Here is a 20949-nt window from a genome sequence, read left to right as displayed (position 1 = left end):
GGGGTCTGGGCTACCTGACCTGATGGGCTGGGAGTACGTGTGTGTGTGTGTGTGTGTCTGTGCACGTGTAGCTGGGGCCAACTGGAGCAGGAAGCTCCTCCAGTTCCTGCTGAGTCGATGGCTCTGGTGCAGCAGCCACTGACAGAGGTTGGGGTCGTGGGAGAGACATTGTGGGCCCAGAATCTGGGCTCAGCAAACCTTACCTCCTACCCTGGAAGATGAGTGGGCCCCAAAGACCCTCCTCTCCTCGAGCTGGGGCCTCACTTGCAGCTCTGGTCACCCCAGTTCCCTTCTGCTCTGCTCGGATTCCCTGGGCCACGAAGCCCCAGGTCCTTCAGCTCCTCCTCCCTCTGACTGGCATTCAGCCTTAGGCCTCCACACCTATCTTTCCCCAAAGGGAGAGAGCCACGGGGAGCAGATCAATTTGCCACCTCACCGGTAGGCTCACGGTGGCCACCACGCCTCTAGGAACGTGGCCCAGGAGCCCAGTTCTCGCCTAGTGGTCGGTCACACTCCTAGGCCTGGACCGACCTGTTGGTTTTTTCTTTTTTTTTTTTTTTAGTGTTTTATTTATTTGCCAGGCAGAGAGATGGAGATGGGCGGAGGTAGAGATAGCGCTAGCTCCCACTGCCTCGTCCACTCCCCGGATGCCTGCAATGGCTGGGGGCTGGGCTGGGGCCGAAGTCGGAAGCCAGGAATGCAATCCAAATCTCCCTCGTGGGTGGCAGGAACCCAACTTCTTGAGCCGTCACTGCTGCCTCCAAGCGTCTGCATTAGCAGGAAGCTGGAGTCAAGAGCCAGAGCTGGGCATGGAAGCCAGGAACTCAGATCCAGAGCATGGCGCCTTCAGCGCCAGGCCGAACACCTGCCCCCCGGGACCATTCCTGCTCGGCTGTTGCTGATCCTTAATCCAGCCCTTAAGAGAAGGGCTCCTCAGCTGGCAGGACCTCCCCAGCTGCCAGCATCCACCTCGTCCCGCAGCCCCCCACCCAGCCAGCTGCAGCAGATGGCACACCCAGCCTCCAGGCCTCAGGGAGCCCACGCTGGGGCCCAGTACTCGCCCCCACCTTGGCCGTGCTGACTCAGCCCCTGCCAGACCTTCTCGTGCCCTTCCTCCTGCAATCCCTGCGGTGTGCATTTTCCTCCTGAAAACCTCAGTGATGTTTCTCCCTGCTCGCCCATCTGCACCCCCTCCCAGCCATCCACCTGCCTCTCTGCAAAGTCACGGATGGGGGAGAACAGGTTCTGTTCAGAGCAGATCTCCAGTTGACAAGAGCCGTAAATCCAGCCAACCCTGAGGCCAGTGAGACAAGGAACAGGGCTAGGGTGTGCCACAGGCCACGGAGCTCTCGACACGGAGCCCACACACTTTGCCCCGCCCACGGCACAGGCCAGTGCATGATCTTGGCATGTTAGTCACATATATGTATGGAACAGAGTTCCTGCTGGAAGCCACTTGTGTGCGTGCATGTTCCCGTGTGTGTGTGTGTGGTGGGCAGCGTGCCAGGTCCACTGCAAGGCGTGTGCGCTGCGACGCGCGGGGCTGCTGCCTGTAGCTCGTTAGCGGGGGAGGGGGGCTTGTGAAACTAGACCCTGGTTATTAGCAATGCATTAGGCGCGGGCAGCTGGCCAGGCGGGAGGGACTCCGGACTCTTGTCAGGGAACATGTGAGTGTGTGAGTGAGCAGCCTTTGTGGGGGCCAGGCCAGCAACCTGGACAGGCACCCAGGAATCGAATTACGCACATTAAAGGCCAGATTGGCGGGGGTGGGGGGCAGGAGATGGAGCTGGAGCTGTGGGAATACCAGCTGACCCCTGGGAGCAGTCTGGGCTGCCCCATCCTAGCCCACAGACCTCATGGGCCACACAGAGTGCCTCCCGCCCCGTGAGCATAGGGCTCTCGATACAAGAGAACCCCAAAGTCTGCCCCAAGCCCCTTGCTGCCCTCCCAGAGCCCTCTACTGGAGCTTGATCAGTATCCAGACCATGGTTCGGTTCCCAGCCCAGGCCACTGCCTGACCACAGCCTCAAGCTGACCCTTGGGCTAGGTCTGGCTTTGGAGCCCTGATGTTAAGTCACAGCCTAGACTCACTCCCTGGACCAAGCTTGAGCTCACTGCTTGATCCAGACCCCTGAGCCTATCTGTGAGTCCACGGGGACAGGACTGTGTTGCCCCTTGGAGCCAGCGCAGGCCCAGAAGTATAAAGAGGGAGATGCCGAGAGCAGAGTTACAGCAAGGGAAATGCTGCCGCCCTGCTCTCCCTTCCAGTGTTCCTCCCCTCCACCCTGGACAGTCACCAAAACAGACGCGTTCGCACTGCACTCATGAGGGTTGCTGGGAACGCCTGCAGAACCTCCCTTAGTGCCACCCGTTCCCCCAGGACCCTGGTCCCCCCTCCCTCTGGAATGCCTCTCTAACCGCCTCCAGGTCCCACACTGGAGCCACCAGCACCTGGGATATGGGTGCCTCTCGTGCCACGTGGCTCTGATTCAGGCACTGGGATGTGGGCAGGGCAGGGCAGGGCACTCACGTGCTGCCACTGGTCCAGGATGAGGGGTCGGTAGCGCAGAAAGAACTTGAGAGGGAAGGACTCGGGGTCGGGCCAGGTCGAGGGGGTCTGCCACGTCACCTCCAGGCGGCGAGGGTTGCTGGGCACGGGCCGGGCGACCACGTTTTCTGGAGGGTCAGGCTTCACTGTTCAGGAGACAGAGCTTCGTCACTACCCTAATCTCTGGGAACAACCCCACTCGGTGAACCCCAGCCACCGAGCCGACCCTCTCACGCTGCCCAACCAGCGTTATCATCACGGTCACTGCCCCTCTTCTGTCGGTTCTGGCAGCCACTATCTAACAACCATCTCATCTCTTCTGCCTTCGACATCTCCAGCATCACCACGGCTGTGACCGCAGTCGCTGCCACCTGTCAGCGTCTCCAATGTCATCCCATCATCCCGACCCCTCCTCGTGCTGACCAGCATCCAAGAACTAAGCCCAAACGACACCTCCACCATCACCTGGGTTACCTCCTCCTGTGCCAGCATCACACCCTCCCCCAGGCCCGGTTTTCCACGCTAACTGCTCCAGTTCCAAACTAGGACACAGCCTCTCTTGAAGGAGTCTGAGTTTGAAGCTACTCTGTGTGTTAGGGTTAAAAGTCCACAGATGTCGCAGACCTGGGTCAGAGGCAGGCTAGGGATCTGACAGGAGCACCTACAGGTACAGCTCACGTAGCATCAGTCTGGCTCGGGTTCCAGCCATAGGAAGAGGGGAGGGAGAAGACAGGGGCAGGCAGAAGGTCTGGTTGAAGGGCTGGAGTAGAGGAAGGTAGACAGTCTGCCTGGGATGGGGGCAGACAGCAGCAGAGGGTCTGGCTGGATGGGTAACGGCAGGCAGGTCTGGCTGTGACGGCACAGGACGAGGCAGAAGATCTGCCTTGAACAGGGCAGGAGCAGGCAGAGGGTCTGGCTAGGATGGGGAGCCGGGGGGAGGGAGGTATCTGTCCCAGTCCTGTCTCCTGTTCTGACACCTCATTCATCACAGGCCGTAAGGAAGCCATTAGTTGGGGGGGGGGGGTATGTGGAGGCTGCAGCTGCACAAGGGTCTGGCCCAACCTGCCCCCCTTCCCCTGCTGCATGCTCTAGGAGCCAGAGACATGATAGCCGGAGCTGCTGGAACGCTCTCTTGGCCCTGCAGGTGAAGGACACTGGCTTTCACGTTCACAGGTGTGCATGGGTCATGCATAGAGTACACATTCTATACATGCCACACACGCCTGTGCACAGGCACGTGAACATGTCCCCGTGCGCACGTTCCCCTTACACGCTCCCACGGGAGAATGCTGCACCCCCCCCCCACAGACACGCCGCATACGCACCAATGGTGAACTCGTCGAAGGTGATGGCCGTGGCGTTGTGGCCCAGGGCGTTGCTGACACTTACGGAGACCTTGTACTTGATGGTGGAGAACAGGTGCATGTAGCGGATGTGGCAGCGGTTCTTGAGGGCTGGGTCCTTCTCGCAGACCATAATTTTGGAGCCGTGCCTGGGGCAGGGTGGGGCCCAGGTGCCATTACCAACAAGGGTCACGTGGGATAGAGGTTGGGAGAAGGTCAAGCCCAAGGTTGGGCTGGGTGTGGACTCAGGGAATGGGGGGGTGAGGTCAGAGGTCAGGGTCAGAAGCGGGTCACAGACGCAGCTACTCACAGCACGGTCACGTTGAAGGTGTTGGGGATGTAGGTGGGGGTGGGCAGATGCCAGCTGCAGTAGAAGCCCTTGGGGTAAGTGTTGGAGCGGCAGCTGAGCACAGGCTCCCGCGGCGGCACTAAGGGTAAGGAGAGCACGGTCAGGGCGGTGTTGGCGCACCCAGACTCCTGCACTGGTGTGGGGACAGGTGGGCCCCAAGCCCCAGCTCTCCCTCCCATCATCGATGCCAAAGGTGCGGGGGTGGGGGCTGTCAGCGAGGGCCTGAGGCTTCCCAGGCCACAGAGAGCCAGATGTTTAATTAAAGAAAAACAAGGGCTGTGCGGAGAGGGAGCCCCCCCACCTGCTCAATGGAGGCAGGAACTGTGGGGGGCAGGGGGCTGCGCGCCTCAGCTCATCAATCACAGGACGGAGGCGATGTCTGGGGGATCGGCCCCGGCCCCAAAGCTCCTGCCACGTTGTGTCCACCCCACCGCGGGAGGCTGAGCAAGAGGCCCGTCTGGTTGCTGGGGTGATCGGGGTGCACTTCCTGAAGACGAGGCGCCCTGCCTTCCTCTCAGGAGAAACTGGGAGACACGGGGTGGGGCTGGTGGCTACACAGGACAGCAGCACCAGGCAGCTGCCCGCGCGCGCTTGCACTTGTGTGTGTGCAGGTGCCTGCAGGCGTGAGTGTATGTATATGTTTCATGCGTACCTGCGTGCGACTTGGGTGAGTGGCTGGGGATATGCAGACAAGTCTATGTGGAGTGTGATCTGTGCCTAGCTCTCAGTGCAAGCCCGTGTGTGTATCCAAGTGCCTGTTGGAAGGAAGCTCCTGTTCTCTTGGTGTGGCCCTCACCCCTGCCCCAGCCCCTATCACGGACCCTTTTAAGAAGCCTTTTCCCTGGCCAGCAGCTGCCTTAACTCTGGAATAGGAAGACCCTTAGAGGGATGGGGTCTGCCTGGCGTCACACAGCATGGCAGAGTTAGGACTAAACCCCAGGATGGGGTTATCCACCCACATGACCACGTGTGCACACTTGGGAAGTCCTTTCTGCTGTCTAACCACATTCTTTGCTGCTGTGAGCACTTGACCCAGCTGTCTCACCCCCAAGCATTGGGGTAAGGCGTGAGGACAGGCGGCTCAGGTTCCTGGAAGGAGGCAGTTTCTGTGATCTGACCCAGGCAAGGAATGTCCGTCCAGGGCTCCAGGGACACTGACACCTCCCTCCTATGCCTCCCCCCTCCCTCATCCTGGCCCCCGCCCTCTGCCTGACAGGTGGACAGGAAGTGGGAGGGGGTAGCTCAGTAAGCCAGAGACAGTGTAGGGGAGTGCATGTCTGTGCTTGTACAGTGGCCATGGTGACACACAGGGGACCACGGGCTCCTAGCCACAGTGCACACGTGACTGTGAGTGACTCCGTGTGACTGTGTGTGTCCACATCCCGTAGGAGGCTGTGGAGGGGCCTGGGGCAGAATGCCCAGGACCCAGATCTGCTTTGCAGCAGAAGACGTGAGGTGGCTGAGCTCCAGCACGGTTGGGGAACGGGCGATGCCATGGGCAGATTCAGCTCTGCTCCCTGAGCCGCAGGGGAGGGCCGGCGCCCAGCCGAGACCCTGCAGAGGCCAGCCTGCATTCTGCCCACTGTCGTCGGCCTTCCCAGCCCCGTGGCCATCCCCTGTGCCTTCAGCGTCCCTTCCCTCTCTGCCCACGGGTGCACAGCTCTGCATCAGGGTGGAGTGGGGGGCGGCCAAGGACACAGGAAGTGCCTTCTGGGGGCCTGTGGGCCAGGCCAGAGTTGGCAGCTGCCCCAGGAGGAAAGGACATTCCGAGGTCGGCTGAGAAGCCTCCACTCCCCCTCCTGCCACTCCCCCCCCCCTTGCCCCCAGCTTCAAAGGAGAAGGGCGCTGGGGGGGGGGGCAGGGCGGGGACTGCAGCCTGCAGAGTCAGCTCCCTGCTGCCCGGGACTCCTGGGAGGGCAGAGCGGGCCATGGCACTGGACTCCCAGGCCCCCTCCCCCGGCTGGCCTGCCCGCTGACCGGTCTCCTCCCCAGCCTCCTCCATTCCAGCCTCCCCGCAAGTCCCCCCACCCCAGAGCCGCTCCCCCCTCTGACTGGGCAGGTCAGGGGAGCCAGGGGGCCGGGTGGGGGCTCTGTCGATCATCTGGCTACTCCTGCCTGGCCCTGGGCCCTGAGCGGGGAAGGCTTGGGTTTCCTGACAGGGACCAGGTTTCTCAGAGGAAAAGGAGGAAAGAAAAACAAAGACAAGGAAGCAAAGGAGTGACTTGCTGCAGCTGGAGCCCAGCTGAGGGGCCGGGTGGGCGGAGGTGGGGGTGCTGGGAGACCAAGTGTGAGATCGTGGGACAGTGTGGGATCGGGAGGCGTGCTGTGAGCGTGTTGCGAGCTGGGAGAGGAACTGTTGCGAAGACACTGCGATTGGGAGGCTGTGTGTGTGTGCGCCGATGTGACCGAGAGGCCTCGAGTGCAGCTGTGCGCTCCGGGCAGCCGTGCGCCTGGACAGCCGGAGGCTGCGTGGGCCGGGGTGACCGCACGTGACTTGGGCGAGGCTTCCCGTCCCCGCACTGTCTGTATGTGTGAGGCGTGTGGCCGAGGTCCTGAGACAGTGCGTGTGAAGGCGCCATCGCGTGTGGAAGGCCTGTGATGCATGAGACGCGGGGGGCATGGCGGAGCAGAAGCCAAGAGCCTTTCTCAAACGGTGGGTGTGGGTAGGTGCTCGGGGCGTGAGACAAACACCGCGCGGGAGCAAGCGCCAGTGGGCCTGTGTATCACACCCTGGCTCCCTGGGCGCACGCTACGATCCTAGATGCCCCTCGTGGGGGCTGCGGAGAGGCCCAAGGGACTGTGCGGGCAGGGTGGCCTGGAGCCCCACGCAGGGCCGCGTGTGCGTGTGCGTGAGTGCGTGTGCCCCGCTGGCCAGAGATTTGTTTGTTTTCTTCCTAATTGGCTTGTTTTTCCATGTCCAGCCCACCAAACCGCATGTTTTTCCTCTCATCTCGCCAGCCCGCCTGGGCTGGAGCCCCCGGCACGCACGAGGCCTGCCCGCCGGCCCAGAGAGGAGGAGGGGCAAGCTGCCCACACCCTGGGCCGGGCCAGATCAGGCCAGGGCAGGGCGGGGTGACCCTTCCGCTGCAGCCCTGCCCACGCCCCACCCATGCTCCTCCTCCTGCCGGGCATTCGAGGCCCACGGCCTGTGTCAACCTTATCTCGTGGCATCCCCTGGGGGCCACCCTGACTTCGGGACTCCCTGGTGGCCCCCTCCTGCCTCCCATGCAGGAGTTTTCCCCCCAGACATCCTGGACCCCAACTCACTCTTTCTCTCTCACTCTCAATCTCTCTCCAGTCCTTCCTCCCTAGCCAAACAGGGCTGAGGGGAGAGCAGTGCTGAACCAGGGGGTCTGGAGTTCTGATCAATCACAAAATGTTTAAAACTGGACTAGAAATTGTCCATTTAAAAGAAACGTAAGTCTCTGTTTTAGCTGAAAATCAGAATGATGCTGTTCATAAAAGGATGCTACTAAAAGGGACCCCTGCGATCCTGGTCCCCTGACCGCCCCGGGTGCGAGGGTCCCCAGCACTCTGCCTGTGAGTGTCCACCTGAGGGAAGGCAGGTGGAGCCGGACAAGGCAGCCCCGCCCAGCGAAGGAGACTCGTGCCAGGATCCTCTCAGGATCAGGCTTCTCGGGGACCAGAAGCATAAAGCTCTCACATGCACAGGGTAGATATTGAGTAACTTTTGGTTTGAATGACCCACTCATCAGGGCTAACTCTGTGCTGTTCTCTGAGAGCTGGCAGGAAGGATAATTTGATACCGAGTGTTGCCAAACCCAGTCTCTTGTTACTAATAGAAAGTGACTGAGACAATCAAGATTAATATCCCCTGTTCCTTGACCAGGTCTTCAGAAGGAAATAAGGCAATGAGAGATAAGTACCTGATGCTAATGCTGCAGCCGATTCATGGCTAGTTCTCAACAGACAGAGCCTGGGGAGTGGTGAGCACTGGAGAGCAGAGGGCTGGGCTCTGGTCACCACAGGGCATGTCCTGAGGACACATGCTAGGGACATTTCTTCAAGACCCAATTCCTCCCGCAGGACTTCTCAAACAAGATCAAGTCTCAGGAATGGCAGCCCAGGTCACCAAGGCCCAGCCTTCTCTGCTAGCCTCATCCACCCTGGGAGCAGGGGTGTGGGTGACTGCTGCTGAGCTGGCCTTGGCCTTCCTCCCTGCTCTGTTCCCAGGGCTAGGCTGAGGGCTCCACTTCAGACCAACCCTTAGGCAGCCAGGGAGGATTCTGCCGGGCTGGTCCTGCATTTCTCAAGATGGCCAACAGGGGTCACTCCACCCTTGCAGCTAAATCTCTCTCCAGTTTTAATACATCAGAAAGCCTGCCCAATGGGGAAAAGGTACAAACCCACCAAAACATATTTTCATACCTCTGTCAGCCCCACTGGTGGGTCAGAGCCTAAAACCACTTTTGGGCAATGGGGTGAATCAACCATTTGGGATGAGGCCAAAGGTGCTTGAATCTTTGGCACAGGAGAAAAGAAATGGAACTGTGGAACTGTTTTTCTGAGCGTTCACGGTTGGTGGGCGTTTCTGCCAATGACCTTATCATTCTGACTTCTCCAAATCACACTCACCTGGTCTTCCCTCGCCCTTCCCGCTGGCTCCATCTCTTTTTTGGCAGCTCGCTGCTCTCCATCCACCCCTTACACACTGAGGGCCTTCAGGGCTCAACACTGGGTGCTCTCAGCTCCTCGCCCCACCATCTCTCCCTCGGCCATCTCCCCGCCTCTCATGGCTTTCATGCTGACAACCCCCCAAATTCCCAGCGCTAGCACAGGCCTGCCCCCTGCACCTCGGACCCTCAGGTCCACTGGCTATCGGCCATCAGCTCTCAGTTGTCCCCAAGGACCCCGACCCCATAGCAGATGTCCATGGAGCTGCAGCTCCCTCACCCACACCTCTGTCTGCTCACTGCCAGCTTCTGCAGTTATTTGCCTAAGAGCTTTTCTTTGGCCACCAAGCCTGCTTTGCTTGCTGGGGCATCAGGCCAAAAGTGCTGGGGAATGAAAGTTCCTCCACCCCTCATCCCAGGGGAATCGCTCGGCCAATGAGGGGCACCAGCTGGTAAACATCCAGTTCCCTCACCCTCAGGCAGGGGAATTCTTGAGGTGCATGCTCTGCACCTGCACCCTGAGTTCCCTCACTGCCACGCAGAGGTAACGTCTGGAGAGCTCACTCTTCAACTTCCTTTTCCTGTGTCCCTCTCCCATTCCCGGTGGTGTTTCCACCACCGGCCAGATAAACTACTTGCTTGTGAATTCTCATCTCGGGATCTGACTCTAAGGAAACACAAAAGAAGACACTGCCCAAACACAACACAGCATCTGTTCCTTCCCTTTTCTCCCTGACGCATCCACCCTCCGGGGCCTCGACTCCTCCCTCTCTCCACTCCTGTCCTCTCACTCCCCATCCGTCATGGGTCCTGGAGGTCCAGCTTTGCCCCCGCCCCGCCCCACCCCAGCTCCAGGCCCTGGTCCCAGGTCCTCGCCCTCTCTCCCGCATTCAGCAACAGCCTCCCTCCTGCCTTGGCCACGCCCCATCCAACCTGCCTCTCTTTTAAGAACCTGACTCAGACTCTGTCACTCTCCAGCTTCCAGGATCACACATGCCCAGTCCTCTCGTTTGCCCAGTCCTCTCCCCCCAGCCTCTGAAGCCAAGGGTCACACGCAGCTTCTCTGTCAGAAAGGTGCCTGTCAAAGTGCCCGTGAGTCTCCTCTAAACCTCTTCCCCCTGGGAACCCCCACAGCGTCCCTTCGCATACCTGGATAATCACACACACACCCCACCTCTCAGCCCCCAACTTCCCTCTGGCCAGCCCCTGGGGGAGGCACATTCCAGCTCAGAGCCAAGCCCCCAGGATTCCTCCCCACAGGGGTGGCGACTTGCCACCCTCCTTGGCCCATTTTGTCACAGGACACAGGATTTCAGGATCTCAAACGCATGGGCAAAATGTCCAGGGGTCTGGACTCAGTGAGCAAGATCGCTCTCAGGGGTCAGAAGAGCAGCCTGGGCCAGGATCAGAGGGCAACGGTCAGCTGCCGCCCTCCCCCTCCCTGTGCCCCAACAGGAAGAGGACAGATCTGGACCAGGGGTCTGGGCCTTAAGGAAGATGGGAGGTCAGATGAGAGGGGCAACACTTACAGCCTACATGCAGCAGGACCTGGTGGCGCAGGTGCCAGGAGTCACGGTGGAAGCAGGCATAAAGGCCACTGTGGCCCAGTTCCAGGCCGCGGAGCACGAGCTGAGAGCCGTTCAGCAGGTCAGGGGCCAGGTCTGTGCCATTCACCCGCCACGTCACAGCTGTATCCCAGTTGGCTGTCCCGCACGGCAGAGTCACATCTGAGCCCAGGCGTTCGTACTGCACATGGGGTGCCTCTGTGGGAAAGGGTGGCAGGGAAGACACAGAAAAACTAACCACTCATTGCCGCGTCCTGCGCCTGTGAGGGCGCCTGGGGGAGGAGTCCAGGCCGAGAGGCTCTGTGCAGGGCTGTGTGAGTATCTTGGCAAGATGGCGAGTGTGTGCACAAAACTCTTCCTGTGGCTGTGCACGCGTGTGGGCATGCGAGTGTCCCCACATCTGCATGCGCATGCGTGTTTGGACACAGATGAATGGGCAACCAAGTGAGCTTGTGTGTGTGTGTGTGTGAGAGAGAGAGAGACAGGGAGGGAGAGGGATAGAGGGAGAGGGAGTCTGGGTGGTGCTGGGAAGGGTCAATTCTCAATGAGAACCGAGCTCACCTCCGGGCCCTTGGTCCTTTAAAAAGTTTGTGTGACCCCCATGACCCTAATCTCTTGCAACCCAGCCCCAGTCCCTGACATCTGTTACCCAGGCAGGCCCTGCTACAAGGCCCCTGACTCCTCTCTCTCCCCCCTCACCCTCCCGTCTGTTCTGTCTCTATCTCTTCCCATATCTCTCTTCTTGCTCTTCCTCCCCTCCCTGACTCTGTCCACCGCCCCCTCCCACCAGCAGCACCCCCTCTGAGCTACCCAGGTTTGAGCAGCAGCAGGAGGAGGGGGAACGGGCAGGTCAGGACCCCCTAGGGAGCTCCTGGCAGCTGTCAACGCTGTGACAGGAACTGCTTAGGGCTTGGGGGCTTGGCGCTGGGACTGAGTGAGCACTTTGGACCATTCCTCTCCTGCCCCCAGGAGGGGCCTGTCAGAGCCGAAAGCAAAGGCCAGCCCTGGCCTCAGCAACCCAGGCGTGATGGACTGAGCCCAGGAGACTGGAGATGGAGGGGTGGACGGAGCACCTGTCGAGCGAGAGGCAGCGCTAGGTGGGGGAGGCAGCGGGATGGAGCACAGCCGCGGAGGAGCAGGCTGACAAAGCCAGAGAGCTCGGAACCTCAGGACACCCCCCTCCATCCTGCCCCTGAGCCTGGAAGGACAGATGCTTCCCTGGTCCCAGCCAGCTCTGCGGAGCGCAGGCGGGAGGGGGGGGAAGGGGCAGCAGTGGGGGGGCTGCGGGATCCCTCGTTAACACTCGCTCCTGTCCCCTCCAGAGAGCCACCCCGCTGTGGTGGGGGATTTTCAGAAGCAATTCCTGTTAACGAGCCAATTAAGTTGGGCCAGTGGCCTCTTAATTAGACTTGTTAACACCACTGGGCTTGAGGGGAGGGGTGTGGGGCGGCAGGGATCCGCCCCTGCCCCTCGGCCACCAGCCGCTCCCTCCCCCAGGTGCAGCCCCTCCCAGTGCTGTTCTGCAATGCAACATCTGTCCTGCGGCCGCCGGCCTCCCCGTGCCAGGGTCTCTCCCGGCGCCGGTCTCTGTCCTGCCCCTCTCTGAGCCTCCCTGTCCTGTTGGAGCAGAGGAGGCAGGAAACCCAGCCAGCCCTGACCACTCGTCCGTGGGGCCTGGGACCAGCCGAACAGAGGATGAACGGGCGGAAGGGCGGTGGCTGGGGGCCTTGGAGGCCACAGCTGTGAGGCTGGACCAGAGACTGTATGGGGCCTCCCCCTGACCAGAGGCCCAGTGTCCAAGTCTCGGGCCATCGATCCCCCCGCCGCCCCCCCCCCCCCCGGGTCCACCAGCTCCAGCCATTGAGCCCCCCTCCAGCCTCCTTCCAAAAACCTGGAGCTTCCAGGAACCATGCCAAGCCCTTCTCTCTGCACCCCCCACCCCCACCCCAGCAGAGACCGCATCCAGCTGCCTGAGGAAGAGGCTGAAAACTGACCGTTGGGGAGGGGGCGTGGCCACCGTGGTCCCGGCGGCTACACATCCATGCTGACCAATAGCAGCTCAGAAGGAACATGGGCACAGCATGGCCCTCCATGCTGGGGGGGGGGGGGCAGGTACTGCCGCAAGATGGGGCACCCGCAATCCAAAGGGCACAACAAACACAATGGCCATGGGCTAACGTTTGCCCGCCACACCTTGTCTGCTTCACAGAAGAAACGGAAACACAGCCTGACAACAGTGACAAAACAGGCCAGGAATGAAGGAATTACAACACAATGACAGAAGACGACCGGGGGCCATGCGAAGGCAGAGACAGCAGCCCACAGCAACGGCAACACACACACAGCCACACCACAGCGCCAAGGATGGCAATGATTTAATCCTTTGTCTCTGGACAGCTCTCCTCCCGCCCCGTGGGTGCCCCCACTGATGTGCTGTCCATTTCAGAAATTAAATCAAGCAGCAGAGGGAGGATGGGGTTCTTGGCCCTGACGCGGTGACAAATGCTCCAAAGGAATCAGCTGTGAAAAGGTTGTTAGAAGCCAGGATGAGAGACAGAGACAGGATGAGGTCATGGACATGGAGAACACAGAGGGACAGAGCTGACAGCTCTCTCACACCTGCACACACAGACTCACATGGGGACCACATGCCGGAAACAGTCTCCCCCAGGCATCTTAAGCAACTTCACATTGTCACACACACACACACACACACACACAGGATGGGGACGATCACCCACACAGAAGAAACACACACGAGATAGCAATCCACAAGCTCACGGTCACACGTGAGATCACAGTCACACAGGGACACTGCCCCCACTTCAGGGATGGTGACACCTGATATACGATCACAGGCATGGGGCCAGCAATGTGGCACCGTGGGTTAAACCGCCACTTTTGACACCAGCATTCCATTCCATATTGGAACACCGGTTCAAGTCCCAGCTGTTCCACTTCCGGTCTAGCTTCTTGCTAATGCACTTGGGAAAGCAGCAGAAGATGGCTCAAGTGCTTAGGCCCCTGACACCCACGTGGGCGATTCAGATGGAGTTCCTGGCTCCACGTGGTGGACTTGGATGGAGCTCCTGGCTCCTGTCTTCAGCCTGGCCCAAGCCCTGGCTGCTGCAGCCATTTGGGGAGTGAACCAGATGATGGAAGATATATATATATCTCTCTCTCTCTCTTTCTGCCTTTCAAATACATCAATCGATCTTTGTTTAAAAAAAAAAATCACAGGCCAGCGCCGCGGCTCACTAGGCTAATCCTCCGCCTTACGGTGCCAGCACACCGGGTTCTAGTACCAGTCGGGGTGCTGGGTTCTGTCCCGGTTGCTCCTCTTCCAGTCCAGCTCTCTGCTGTGGCCCGGGAGGGCAGTGGAGGATGGCCCAAGTGCTCGGGCCCTGCACCTGCATGGGAGACCAGGAGGAAGCACCTGGCTCCTGGCTTCAGATCAGTGCAGTGCACCAGCTGTAGCAGCCATTTGGGGGGTGAACCAACAGAAAAGGAAGCTCTTTCTCTCTTTTTCACTAATTCTGCCTGGCAAAAAAAAAAAAAAAAAAGAATCACCGGCACACACATGGACGTTGACATCCAGAGGCACAGTTACCCATGGGGACAGGGACACAAATGCACAAAAGGAACAGAGAGATACAAGAAGATGAGGTACAGCCTGAAGCCCAGAGTACTGCCCCACAGAGAAACACACCCAGAGAGCACAGGCTCACCCACCCGAGAACACATCTCATACGCTCTCAGAGTTGCAGCCTGGCTATGCCCAGGGCCTTGGTCACATGTGACCCCGTCTTTACAGACAGGATAGAGACCTCTGCACACAATGGTAGAGACCACTGGCAAGTCTGGTCAGCAGCCCTGGGGCCAGCCAGTGTTGGTTTCACAGGGAAGAGGCCACAGAAGCCTAGATACACTGCCCTCCTTGAATCCACAGCTTTGAGGGTGGCAGAGCCATCAGGGTACTGCTGAGCCTTGGAGATGTCCCCACCCTTTCTGCCTCTGCCTGTCCCAGCTGTATGGGGCTTGTCCAAGGCGGTGAGTTGAGGGAGGCTCATTGGAGGCATCTTTCGCTGATGTGGCCATTTGAGACATTGCCTCAAGTGCAGCAGAGGACTGATGGTCAAGTTGAGAGTGCACCCATTTCCCCAGAAAGATCACTGTTCCTTGTCCTATGGGCAGTGGGAAGGACTCTGCCCTCACTGGGCAAATAGATGGGTGCCCAGCCCAAGTAACCCTTCTCCCATCCAGCCATTCCAGCTACTGATGCGTCCCCTTCCTCAGGGCACCAGCCCCCTCACACTGGCTCCTCTGCCTGTCTCCTGTCATATTCCCAGTCCAACATCTCTGTTCCCCTCTTCCCTCTAGGAGAAGGCTGAGGGTAGAAGGTGACCAGCAGCCCTGGCTGCTGTCCCCTATCAATACAACTAATCACTTCCCCATAAACCTCCAAGGAGATCCCCTTTCACCCAGACACAGCCCCTCTCCAACTCCCATCCCAGCAACCCAGGGGGAGCGGAGACAGATCATTTCAAGCTGGAGACACGACGGTCAGGTATGTGACCACCCAGGTATGCAACTGTGCAGGACCGTGCCTGGGACACGAGTGGGTCACCCTGTGTATCAGTGTCACAGGACACCATGTCCCTCTGGGTGTTCCTGTGTGACCATGCCAGCACACGCACTTGTGGGTAGCGTCAGCGTGCAGCCATGAGGCAAGGATTCACGGCTAGCCCTGGGAAGGGGGTTGGCGGGCAGCTGCCCCAGCACTCACCCTGTGGACTGTGTCTCTGGGTGTAGACAACAGCGGCGGCGGCGGCAAGCACAGCACAGCAGGCCCACGGGACAGGAGCAGCCATCTGTTGGGAGAAATGGGTGGGGGAGAATGCAGCATCAGCTCGGGCAGGGACCTCCTGGGGGGGGGGGGCTCTCGCCCCGTTCTCAGGCAAGACTGGGAAATCCCAGCCCTAGGGTCAGGGCACCTTGACCCCAAATGCCCTTCTTAATGGGGCTCAGGATCCTCTTTCAAACAACAGAAAGCAATGGTATTGGCATCTGTAGGCAAAGGGTTGCTAAGATGGTAGAAGGCAACCTACAGTGGTTTGCTGTTCGATAAGACTGCCGGCGGCAGTGAGTCAACCACAGATGAGTTACAGAACATTGGCAATGCCAGGGTCATTTTTCTAAAGGGAAAAAAAAGTACAACTTTCCTGGTGAGGTTGGCTAATTAGCTATAAACATCACAAACTGAAACGGTAATTGGAAGCCTGTACTTCTCCAAAAATCACCCTGCCATGCTCCTGGGGAGAGAGCCTGAGCCCTGGATGTCAGGAGCCCCTTGGATGTCCCACCGACCCTGCCACGAGTCTGGCCGCAGGCTCTGGGGAGCTCAGAGCAGCAGGTTCCAGGTTAGATGTGGCTGTCGCCGTATTGTACACCAGTGATCAAGAGAAAACAGGGATTTTCAAATGTGTGTGCTTGTCAGGACCCTGGCCCGTTCTTCACCCAGCCAAGTGCCCCCAGGGCTTGGGATCCCTAGACTGGCAGGTTGCATCAGAGTCTCCATGCACCCACGTGGGCGCACAAAGCACACTCAGGATTTGTCCCTAGAAACCAGGATGGACCCAATGGCCGCTGCCCCGCATCCTGCTTCCTGGGATGGGTCCAACTGCTCCAACACACCACCCCAGCACACACTAACACTTGGAGCCAGGGAAGTAACTATTTCCTGCAGAACAAGCCCCAACTGTGAGAATCTCTCTCAGTCTGAGGAGGGAGACAGACTGTCAACCTTACAGAAGAGATCCAGAGAGAGACAATGAGAGGCACCATCATACACTCCACCAGGGCCACTGTCAGAGAGACAGCCAGCCAGATGGCAAAGGTGCCGGCCAGAGACACTGCCCCAAACAAACAGCTCCACTTGAGAGTGCTGGAGGGACCACTGGACAGTCAGAGGAACAGGCAGACGGAACTAGAGAGCCAGCCAGAGAAATGGTCAACAGAACAGCTGACACAACCAGAGGACCTGCCAGAAACACTGTAGAAGTCTCAGCCAGGGGCAGGCATTGCGCCAGAGGAGGGCCAAGCAGCACACGCAGCGGAGCCACTGGCGACAGAGCCCGAGAGCTGGAGACACTGTCAGAACAGTGCTAGGGAAACTGTCTGACACACAGCAGAGGAAGAGGCATACACCCAGACAAACAGCTAGAGAAAGAGCCAGAGCCACAGCCAGATGCGCAGTCAGGAAGTATCCACTGCAAACACTGCCAGGGACACTGTCAGACGCACAGTCAGACACCCTGCCAGAGACACCGTTAGAAACACTGCCAGACACACAGCCAGAGAAACTGACGAAGACAGATTGCCAGATACACCCAGAGAAAGTGCCAGAGACTCCACCAGAGAGAGGGAGGACCCGCGACGGCAGGGGAGGCGACGGTGGGTGTCAGCCTGTAGCAGCTGGGGGGGGGGGGGGGCTGCAGAGAGGCAGTCGGCCTGGGGCTCCTTTCCGGGGCTCTGGCCTGCCCTTTGCAACACGGACCCTTTCCAGGAAAGCCCCCTCCCCCGAATCTCCTCTCCTGCCTGCCACAGCCACAGGTGTTTGGACTGCCCCTCCCAGGCACAGCTCATCTCTCTGCGCCCCATGTGGCCTCGGCCACCCTTCCCACATCAGTGGCTCCTGGGGCCGGAGCTACTACTTGGCCTGGCTCCTTCTGAGCCTCGGCCACTCCCCCGTCTTCAGCTACTCCTCGGGCCTAGGAGGCTGAGATAATGGCCAAAGTCACACAGCCAGCAAGCCAGGAAATGAACGCAGGACTGTCCGAATTCCGAGCTGGTGCTGAGTTCAGAAAATCAGAGAGAGACAGAAGCCAGAGGCCTACCTGGTTCCCCACCCCAGCCCTGCCAGGGGCCCTCAGACCCTCCCCTACCATCTGCGCCATCTGTCCAGGCCTTTCTCCTCTCAGCCTCCATGCCAGGTCCACTGCCCACCACATGGGAGCAGGGGAGCAGGAACCGGGCATGGCACAGGCAGAGTGGAAGGAGGCTAGATCACAGATGGACTGTCAAGGGGAGAACAGGATGGCCCCCTGCTCCTTCCTGGTCTCAGTCAGGTGGGGCGGAGGAGACAGACAGGCACTTATTACCCCCCCCCCCCCCACATACACACAGGGTCACTCGTGTGTACATACACACACACAAATACAGGGTTGTCTGCATGTGTATACTCTCTCTCTCTCTCTCAGGCCCCCGCAGGGGGAGGGGTGGCTTCATCAAAGTCGCCTCCATCAGCCCGATGAGTTACTGTAAGGGCCGGGCCCTGGGCCAACGGGGCTGCAGCCACGGGAGACGGGCGCAGCCGAGCGCTTGCGAGTGCTGCAGAGAGTGGGGGTGGGGTGGCAAGACAGACGCTGCAGGGTGGGGGGCACCCGGAAAACGGAAAGACGGGGGAGGGGGGATGGAAACACAGGGAGAGAGGGAGAGCCCTGAGGGGAGACCCAGAGGGACAAGGGAGAAGATGGGGCTCACAGGAGATGGGGAGACACCCAAGGGCAGGGGAAGAGACATGCAGGGAGAATGACAGAGACTCTGGCAGTCTCTCCATGATCACCCAGCTGCACCGGCAAGAGACAGGACGGCAGGCGGGGCAGCAGCACTGACCGCTGCCAAGACAGGAGCTGGGCCTGCCCGGGACTGGAGGATTCTTGCTGTCACCTAGGATCCCAGCTCGTAGGAGACAAAGGTGGACCGGCACCCCACCCCTGCCTGTGCCTCTGCAGATCCAGAAATCCCCAGGCCAGTTCCACTGCTCCTGTGCTTTGGAGTTCCAGCTGGGCCCACTCCCCTCACTCTGCCGGCCCTGGTTCACCTCAGGCATCCCATCCCAGGGCAAAGAGCATCTTTCCCAGGAATTTTCCAAGTCCACACCCCATGGCTCTGGGATAGATCTGGAGGATAATTGGCAAAGAACCCCAGATGAGGGCTATGCAAACGGGCCCAAGCTTCCTGCAGGCTCCTAAAAGAGGTCAGCCACAGAGAGAGAAGGGAACAAAGGGGTCCCCGCAAGCAAGAAAGGAGCCCTGTGCCCACCAGCCCCTGATCCCCATCAGCACCAGGGCCTAGCACCTCTCCTGACATGAAACCCCAGTGTCACTGTTACATACACGTGGGACACAGCCACACAAATCCTAAGGCCCATGCCCCAGTGTGACACAGACACCATTACATGGAGAAAATAACCCCCAGTAAAAATGACACAGAGGGATCTTGACAGTCACCACAGACAATGGTGTAGTGGGTGACAGTGACAGACAATGAATGACATCAACAGTCAGGGCAGTGACACCTGTTGACACTGACAGTCACAGTGACAGTGACCTCAGCGTCAAAGATGCAATGAGACTGACGGTCGCAAAGAGCAACACTGACGGCGACATCAACATAGTGACACAGGGCTGTTGGCAGACTCAGTAACAGTCACAGAGACCGACACCAGCCCACTGGCATACACCCTTGGAGGCCAACAGTCCCTGTCAGTCACACGGGCAGACACAATGACAGGCTTCACACCAGGGACCTCAGTCACCTAGTTTTGGAACCCAGGACCCAAGACCCCTCTTCCGTACCAACGTCCCAGGTGCCCCGCTAGGGAAGAACCTGGAGAAGGAAGCGTGATTTTTGGAAAGTCTCTACTTATCCTTGCAGAAGCACACACAGCAGCTTATGGGACACAGGATAACCCTGGGGAGTCACTGTCACAGACCAGTGACGGGGCCTGAGCTGTTAACTGTGTGAGTGCCCATCAGCACTAAGTTCCAAAGTTGCCAAAGTATGCAGATGGCTGTGAAGGCTCAGTGTGGCCTGACAAGGAGGGAGCATGGAGGCCCAGGGCAGTGACCTCAAGCAAGGTTACGCCACCTCTGGTGGAGAATTGAGGCCTCACGGTTTTGGGCCTGGACTCCTCCATCACTTGGAATGGGGTTGTTTGCAAGATTCATGATGTGGGGGCATCCACTATTCCAGGCTCCAGAGTCTGACACTGCGGAGTAAGGGTGTGGGTAGGCACCCTTGTCCTGGGCTTCCTGTCCAACAGCACTCACAGAAGGCCCATCCCTGGGAGTGAGGCAACAGCACAGGACACAACAGTGGGAGCTGACCCGGATGCCTGGGGAAGTCTAGAGGCCTCAGACCTGCAGAGGCATTGGGTTGGAGCAAGGAAGAGAGACACATATTCTTGGAGATGGAGAAAGCAAATGAGACAGAACCAGGGCAGAGATGGGGACAAGGACTTGGTGACCAGGGAGGAGCAGCACTGGCTTCAGGGAGCCTGGGACAGACAGGGCTGGCGGGAAGCTCCAGGCGGGAGAGGAAGGGCTGAGGCTGGGAGGCCCCCAGATCCCACTAGGCTGCCTGGACAGCGTGGGTGGTGGGGGCGGGGGCAGAGGCCTGAGTCCAGAGGCTGGGGGTTGGGGGGACCAGGCTGACAAGGGAAGCTGGCTCCTGGCAACTGGAGTGGCCGCAGGCCCCCCACCAGGGAGGGGGTGGGCCAGGGGCCAGCTCCTGGGCTGGGATTGGCCACCGGGGCAGGCTCCCACTCCCTGTGGTGTCTCTTCTTACTATCTCTCTCTCTCCTCTGGCTCTCTCTCCACTCCCGCCTCCTAAACGTAGACCTGCTGGTTCCCTCAGCTCTTGGTTTCCCAACCCCAAGTGGCATGATACTCAGAAGCTGTGTCTGAGTTTAGCTTTCAAGATTTTGCTCCTCCTGGGCTATCCTATCCCCACCCTCCCCAGAGGCAAGTCTCAGTGCCCAGGAGAAAGGACCTCACCCAAGCACAGGCCCTCCCCCTCTAGGAAGGGGACAGCCTAAGTAAGCTGAGCGCCAGTGGGAGGGGAGGCCAGGGGAGGCAGTGGGAACGGTCCCCCAGCTCCGAGCCGCTGGCTGAGGCTGTGGAAAAGGAGGCGGCCCAATGTGAGTGAGGTGGGGGGGGGGTATCCGCACCTGCTGTTGTGACCTCCACAGCCGGAGATGCGGGCCTGGGGGGGACAAGATTCCGATGGATTTTGGCAGCAGCCTGAACTCTGAGTGCTCAAAACCCCCACCCCCAGCCTCTCGCACCGCAGGGACCCTGAGATCAGCATATGCGTGCCCTGCTGCACGTGTGTGCAGGCGTGTTGCTGGGGGGAGTCTGGGGCCCTCCCATGACAGGCCTGGCTCTGCAGCTTATGGAGGTATCCTGGGAAGATGGGCATCTGTCCCACCAGCCCGTCCCCATATGTGGAGCCCACCCGAGGCCTGCGTGCTTCTGGGAGACCTGGGCCTGGGCTTGCGTGTGCACATCGTGTGAGCCGTGCTTAAGCGGCCCTCTGCACGCGGAGGGCCTGGGATTCCTCCCTGCAAACTCATCTGCTCCTGCCCCTGCTTCCTGAATGGAGAGCAGAAAGGGGCAGAAGTTCACATTCTCCCTTTGGATGCACGGGCTCTGGACAGCTTCACAGA

The 20949-nt window shown here is 59.5% G+C and overlaps 1 protein-coding gene across 4 annotated transcripts in view; it reads right to left on the bottom strand.

Annotated features, from left to right (window-relative positions):
• Positions 1 to 20949, bottom strand: part of CNTFR (ciliary neurotrophic factor receptor) — a 36532-nt gene that overhangs the window by 2310 nt on the left and 13273 nt on the right. For all 4 annotated transcript variants that reach the window (XM_062206983.1, XM_062206981.1, XM_062206985.1 and 1 more), the window contains 5 exons: positions 15226 to 15310; positions 10404 to 10637; positions 4202 to 4319; positions 3874 to 4040; positions 2531 to 2694 (listed from right to left, as the gene is read on the bottom strand). In XM_062206983.1, the coding sequence (XP_062062967.1) occupies positions 2531 to 2694; positions 3874 to 4040; positions 4202 to 4319; positions 10404 to 10637; positions 15226 to 15310 (768 nt within the window). The remainder of the gene's footprint in view (positions 1 to 2530; positions 2695 to 3873; positions 4041 to 4201; positions 4320 to 10403; positions 10638 to 15225; positions 15311 to 20949) is intronic.

Source organism: Lepus europaeus, chromosome 12, assembly GCF_033115175.1.
Source record: "Lepus europaeus isolate LE1 chromosome 12, mLepTim1.pri, whole genome shotgun sequence".
Lineage (NCBI taxonomy): Eukaryota > Metazoa > Chordata > Mammalia > Lagomorpha > Leporidae > Lepus > Lepus europaeus.
Note: the sequence above shows the minus strand (reverse complement) of the source record. Positions and strands in the feature narration are given on the sequence as shown.